The sequence below is a fragment of the Aedes aegypti genome, chromosome 3, assembly GCF_002204515.2.
Source record: "Aedes aegypti strain LVP_AGWG chromosome 3, AaegL5.0 Primary Assembly, whole genome shotgun sequence".
Taxonomy (NCBI): Eukaryota; Metazoa; Arthropoda; class Insecta; order Diptera; family Culicidae; genus Aedes; species Aedes aegypti.
Window position 1 is genome coordinate 50,939,806 of NC_035109.1, and position 7,221 is coordinate 50,947,026.

The following is a 7,221-nucleotide window of genomic DNA, read 5'->3' on the forward strand; positions in this document are numbered from 1 at the left end:
TAGCAGATACGCTATTGAGGCAACTCAATAATTGCGGTTTTCCAACTTATGGATTTGCCGACGACTATCTAGCTCTGATAGTTGGTATGTGCATAAGCACCCTATTCGACCTGATGCAAAGTGCTCTTCAGGTAGTCGAGAGTTGGTGTCGCCAATATGGCCTTTCGGTTAACCCGAATAAAACATCTATTGTTCTTTTTACGGAAAGACGAAACCGCGATGGAATTCGACCTTTACGTCTTTTTGGCACTGAGATTAATGTGACTGATCAAGTAAAGTATGTTGGAGTCATTCTAGATTCCAAACTTTCATGGACACCTCACATTGATTTCAGAGTCAAAAAAGCTTGCATGGCCTTCGGTCAATGCCGGCGAACCTTTGGTAAAACTTGGGGCCTCAAACCCAAATATATCAAATGGATTTACACAACAGTTGTTCGGCCAATATTGGCATATGGATGTCTTGTGTGGTGGCAAAAGGGCGAAGTGAGAACAATCCAATCAAAATTGGGCCATCTCCAAAGGATGTGCTTGATGGCGATGTCTGGTGCGTTCTCTACAACTCCCACAGCAGCGCTCGAGGCCCTTTTCGACGTTGCGCCACTACACATATATCTTAAACAAGAAGCACTTTCTTGCTCTTACCGTTTATGGGTACTGGATCTACTGGAGAAAAATCCAGTGAATCGTAGATCTACACACACTTCGTTGTTTCCACTTTTGGTGAATTGGGACAAAATTGTCCTTGCTCCAAGTGATCTCACAATTGCTTGTAACTTTCCTTACAGGACATTTACCACACAATTCCCTTCACGGGAAGAGTGGACGTCTGGCTATTTGGAAAGAAGTATATCAAGCAATATAGTATGTTACACTGATGGCTCCCTTCTTGAAGGTAGAGCTGGTGCAGGAGTATATTCTCGTGAGCTAAGGCTGAATCAGTTTTACTTACTTGGTAGAAACTGCACCGTTTTTCAGGCGGAAATATTTGCTCTTATGTGTGGAGTGCAATCAGCACTTCAACAGCGCGTAATGGGTAAAGTCATATACTTCTGTTCAGATAGTCAGGCTGCTATAAAAGCTCTCGCTTCGGCCAACTCAAGGTCGAAGCTTGTTATCGCATGTCGAACTCAAATTGAGGAACTGAATTCAGTCAACTCTGTAAACCTTGTATGGGTACCTGGCCATTCTTCCATCGCTGGAAATGAATTGGCTGATGAGCTAGCTCGCGATGGAGCATCGCATGACTTCATTGGCCCTGAGCCGGCTATTCCAATTTCGAAGTGCTGGGTGAAGCTTCAGATAAACTCTTGGGCGGCAACTCAGCACAAGCAATATTGGAATAGTTTGGAGTCGTGTCGTCAAACAAAATTGTATATTACTGAGCCATCTCCAAAGGTGGCGAAGTATTTAACAAATCTGTCAAAGCAGAATTGCAGTCTCTTGGTCAGAGCGTTGACAGGCCACTGCCGACTCAACTATCACATGGCAAATATTCAGCGTGCTGACTCATTTGTGTGTGATAGTTGTGACTCCGATTATGGAACTTCGTATCACCTGATATGTAACTGTCCAGTTTTTGCGCAAATGCGATTCCAATTACTTGGTAAACACTTATTAAGTGAAACTGAATTCAGAAGCCTGAATCTTCAGGGCATTCTGTTATTCTTAACCCGCTGTGGTAATGAGCTATAGGCTCTCTTTACGCTCATGCGTTTTGCAGTGCCCTTTTTAGGGCGCTGTTCGAACCCATTGTGGTATGGAGCTACATGCTCTCATTTCGCTTATGCGATCTTCCCTCTTCAAGGGACCCCACTCCTATTTCCTCCCATCTTTCCCTTCCCTTTCCTCTCCCATCGGGTAGATGATGAAATAGGCTCAAATATGGCGATGGCACAAATCTCCCAACTGGTGGGGAACGTGCCTTTGGAGCCGGCCTTCTGATACCTGATCGATACATTTATTCAACTTTAAAAACCACGTTTTAACGTAATGACTTTATTTCTTCTCGTTTCAGCAATCCAACAACCAAACCATCTCTACTATATTTTCATTTCCTCTTCGTTACATTTATAGTCCCTCTGGCACTGAATCGAATGACGCATTCCGCTTTTTATTAGCGATGTCTTTGCTGTACGTTGAGCATGGTGTCGGAGGTGATGTGCTGTGTAGAACATCGGATGTTCTACACGGCGCGCTACTTCCGGCATTTTGTTTGGCGTGCGGGATAGGCAGTGCTAGTGATGATATGAAGGCCGCTATTCGGTTTAGTGCCAGAGGGACTATATCTATTTAATGTATCTGAAGCTTGTGGGACCGCTTTAATTCCGGCGCCTGTTTGTGGAAGATCCCGGTGTGCTAAACGGTATAGGACATGTTAACGGGGGAGGCTTGGTAGGTCCTCACCCAGCCCGTGTCTAGATGGGCGGATAATTGTCTGCCAGGGTGTGGATTGAGCAATTACAATTACAATTACAAGTAGTAAACGTAAATTTGTCGAGAAAATTCTTCGCGTACTTATTGATTACTATTGTAGCAATATATGAAAAATTAATTTTGAACGAAAATTTAAATATTTTACAAGATTTTGATGGATTTTGGTGAAAGTGCGCAGAGTTAGGGGCCTTCACGGTAATCCAAGATCTGTACTACTTAAGTATTCCATCAGATTGGAGCCTCTCAAATTTATATCTGAGCTGCCCCAGATGATGTGATGAGCATTAGCACCACTGCCCACAATCAGCGGAAGGCTTTTTGTTAAGCAGTGTATGATAACTCGTTTGAAATCATCAGTTGGGGTGCTTCATCATGTGGTAAATATACCAAACAATAGACGTATATCGTATTCAGGTCACCAACAGAAACATCGATTGTGACAGCACATACATCTCTGGTAGCTGGTATGCTGAATATTGATCTGAGCTATCCTAACCGTAGCCACTACCCAAACTAAGTATTAAGCTTTTTGCAATCTCAGCACGAAAAAAACAGATCGGTATCTAGTGAAAGTCGCCAAAGGCGGAAAAGCACAGAATACACTGTAAAACGCATACCGGGACCTGCTCTAATTCCGTGTGTTGCCTAATACCGTGTATTTGGGAATTATGTGGATTTCTAGCATATTATATTATTTATTTTTCTAAATGATTGTCGAAAACGTTAGCACATTAAGTAGTGTTTAGAAAGCCATGACAAACTTGAATTAAAGTTGCACACACAAATAAACAAAAATAATGTTAGAATGTAATTGCCTGGTATCATCACACGGTATTAGGGCACGGTTGCTTATGTGTTCCAAATACCGTGTTTCAGTTATAATTCCAAAATGGCGAAGTGAAATATATATTTTCTTTCCCGAATCAATCATGCAAACCTCAATACGTTGTTTGATGCAAAAGATTTATTTTTGATGCGCTTCGTTCGTTCAATTGAGAGATGTTTCAAAATGTGACCCGGCAGTCGGGGTCAGATGCACGGAACACTGGTATGTTTAACAACATCAACTGTAACTATGGTTAAAATTTTCAAATGGTTCAAATCATATTTTTTATGCAAAGTATATAAAACGGTCTACTATATAAAACATGGAAGACTTGAAAATAATCATACGTTATTTTTATTTGATCGATTGAAACTTGAGTTTTTTTAACCTCACGGTAATAGAGCATGTCACGGTAATGCGAATCCATATAGGTGATAATTTGAATTACAAAGCAACTTATTCATAATCCCACCCTTATTCAGCCTCGGATTAGATACTGAAGAAGGCAGCCGATTATCTCGGAGAAACACAAGGTCACCTGCGCCATTGCTCCGGGTAGCACAGGAAGGGCACAATACTACAGAGGGTGCCCTGGAACTCCACAGGGTCCGTTAGCGATTAAGTTTTATTTAGACCCCCTAACCATTCATTCCTAGGCACGGTACGCATCTCATCATAAATTAGGGGTCACCTGTGAGGTGGACTTTTACCACCGGAACAGGCAGTCCGTTAGTGTTAATTCTTAGCCAATTGAAACAATCGCTACCGACACTACCCGGCTATCAAGGCTGCTCGGGAAAAGGAGATTAATATTGATGATTAACTTCTGACGTACCCCAGCAGCCGTCAAATGAATAATGAGGAGGATTTAACTCTCATACCGTAATAATGGACAAATTATCGTGGTAATTCCCAAATAAACTTTGAAGGGTTTGTGCTGTCTCAGTTTGCATCCAACTAAGGTCAAATTTTGGGAATTCATTCAGAAACTGACCTAGGATCGAATAGGCGGTGTTTAGGGCAGGGTTCCGGATTTCTCAATGAAGTATTTCATATGAAACTCTTTTGAAACATATCTCGCATCACTCACATATGTTTCCAATGCTCCGCTTAACAATACAAAAACTCTACCAATCTCCCGCCCATTTATGCCAACTTCGTCGGCTTGACAAAGGTCCGCTTCCTCTTCATCTTCTTGCGCGTCAACTCCAACTGGTGCAGCTGCGAGTACACCTCGGCAAAGATTTCCTTCTGCTCTTCTTCCGGAATGCTCTTCCTATATTCCTTCATCAGGTCGTACTTCTCCCAAGGGGTGGCAACCCGTTCCGCCTTGCGCCGTTTCTTCTCGTTGGTGTGCTCCTCAATGTTGGCCACCCCCTGCAACTCGTGCCGTTCCCAGCGAGCGAACCACGGTCTCGGTTTCAGTGTCACTTTGATGTCGTTCACGGGAACGGGTGCCCCCTCCGGAAGTATCTCCGATTCCATGTTCAGATCGAAGGTGCTGTACTCGTCCAGGGCATCGCGCAGATATAGCAAATGGTCGTCCAATCGCTTCTCCAGCCGTAGAACTTCTACCTTCAGTAGCGTTGGATCGTACATGTCGTAGGACACTTCCATACCCTGGTTGTCCACCACGTTCCGCAGGATGAACCTAGCGCGCAATCCACACTTCTCCTTCAGGATACAAATGCCAAGGAATCGGGAAGTTTTACCCACAGCGTGCACATCCGAGCTGGTTACGGCCACAACGGATCCGACGTAGAACTCCGGAATGTCGATGTTTGAGCGGCGATCCAGCATGTCCATTCGCTCGAGCTTTTCCCGGATTGGGTTACGCCATTCCAGTTTGGGGTCGGGCAGAAATTCCTGATAGACGAAACGATACTCCGGCGGGACGATGCTTTTTCGCTCGGTGCCGCTGGTGATTGTGGGAGGGTTGGGTGATTGGCGTGTTTGTTGCTGAGACGATCCTCCGGAACCAGCTGGGACCGGTTCCGCTTTGGTGGACAGTGAAGCTGTGGCCGATGGAAGGAGTTCTGAAAATAATGATGTTTAGTACTGAACCAGATCGCCGGTAGAAAAGTGCCCTCTTACCTAATCGCCGAACGATGTTAAGAAGCGGAAAACCGCCCCCAAATAGCTTCCTCTGAATGATGCTCATTGTGCTCGATGGCCCACAGGTTGTTTTTAGTGAACAAGTAGTTAAATACTAACGAAAAATGATTATTTTCTTAAAGAAATCGTACTTTTTGCTAACAATTCGTGAAACACATTTTCTGTTGTTTTGATGTCCGACGAAAAATTTGACAGATCGATAACGATGATGACGACGTGAGATGCATAATGTGAGAATCATGGAAAGTCATCAGAACTCACTAATCATTGCTCACTGTATCGGCGCAAACATTCCAAAGGAGCGTGTTCAGTTTTACAAAGACGCAACAAAATAAAGCGTCTTTTGGTTTCCCATCCCGGATAAAATCATACCATTCAGTAAATGGAATAAACCATTAATGTACAATATAACGTATTGGAAACAATACAGTGTATTGTAATTGAATGTCGAAGCAACATTATTGCGACTTTTGCACCCATTTAGACTTACCTACATTTCTTATTATCACAGTCGAATCTCGCATACAATTTTGCAGTGCAAATGTATACAAGCAAGGTCTGTCATAAGGTTGTTTCAGCTTTTTGGCATCAGTTGGCCAGTTAGCCTACCTAGTTAAACAGATCTTGATGTACGCGATTGCGTGATTGGTGCGCAATAAATCATACTGTGGGGCCCAGATAGCCGTAGCGGTAAACGCGCAGCTATTCAGCAAGACCATGCTGAGGGTCGTGGGTTCGAATCCCACCTTTCGAGGATCTTTTCGGGTTGGAAATTTTCTTGACTTCCCAGGACATAGAGTATATCGTACCTGCCACACGATATACGCATACGAAAATGGTTATTGGCACAGTAAGCTCTCAGTTAATAACTGTGGAGCAGGCTCTGTCCCAGTGAGGACGTAATGCCAGAAACAAGAAGAAGAAATCGTACTGTGATAATTGTTGAGTCTAATCGGGGGAAAATGTCGCGGCGAAATCATGCTTGGGGCTCATTCATTTATTTCATAACGCTGAAATTGGCAATTTTGGACACCCACCCACCCCCTTGTAACGCTTTTTGTATGAATGTTATTAAATTTTTGTATGGCCCGTTACATCGCTAGAACACCCACCCACCCCCTCTAGCGTTATGAAATTTGTGAATGGGCCCTTGGAGGGATGTCAAAATTATCACAGAAATCTAAACACTTTATGAAATTTGTGAATAAACCCTTGGTTTATTCCTTACAATAGACCATTTCCGTCAGATCTAACCCCCAGTTTTTGTATTTTTCTTCGAAAGACAATCATTTTTAATGAATATTAACTCTCTCAGATTTTGTTTATATGCACTCTTGATTTTCTTATAAATTTTTGAAAACATGGATACTCACCACATTTTGAAAAATAATTCGAGATGCGGCACAGTTTGTTCAACCCTATGGGTATCAGCGTGGTGATTTTGCAACAGTTTTTCGATTCCACCCCTGCATTGGGATGCTTGTTTACATTTGCAAACGTCAAATCAGGTGAGCGCTCAAACTGACCGTGATCCTGGTCAGGGCGCCCCAAACAGGAGCGCCACCGAAACTACTCAAACAAACGTTTTTAAACCAAGTTGGAACTGGCGTAATCCGTTCTGAATCACAGTTCCAACTCCAACCCGATTCAAGTCTTCCTTTAGGAAAATATATTTTCCTTCACAGATTCAATATTCAAAACCACCCCCTAACAACAAATCTCTCATCCACAAAGCAGTTACGGTACTGCTAGCAGTGCTGGAAAAGTTCGCATCACGAAGCAGCTCACGAGTGTATACCAACCCATAACAAACGTCACAGACTCGGGATCTGGCTAGGTGTGAGT

The 7,221-nt window shown here is 43.3% G+C and overlaps 1 protein-coding gene across 1 annotated transcript; it reads right to left on the reverse strand.

Annotated features, from left to right (window-relative positions):
- Nucleotides 1-4,330: 4,330 nt before the first annotated feature.
- On the reverse strand, nt 4,331-5,575 carry LOC5564547 (39S ribosomal protein L19, mitochondrial). Its single transcript, XM_001648852.2, has 2 exons — nt 5,356-5,575; nt 4,331-5,297 (listed from the first exon to the last, which is right to left on the reverse strand). Exons 1-2 carry the CDS (start codon nt 5,420-5,422, stop codon nt 4,408-4,410), a joined length of 957 nt encoding a protein of 318 aa, XP_001648902.1. The 5' UTR covers nt 5,423-5,575; the 3' UTR covers nt 4,331-4,407.
- Nucleotides 5,576-7,221: the final 1,646 nt, after the last annotated feature.

Excerpts from the sequence above, each read along its gene's own strand:
- LOC5564547 (XM_001648852.2), bottom strand. The coding sequence starts at position 5,422 with ATGAGCATCATTCAGAGGAAGCTATTTGGGGGCGGTTTTCCGCTTCTT. Across the intron at positions 5,298-5,355 it reads TAACATCGTTCGGCGATTAG|AACTCCTTCCATCGGCCACA; the intron begins GTAAGAGGGCAC and ends CATTATTTTCAG.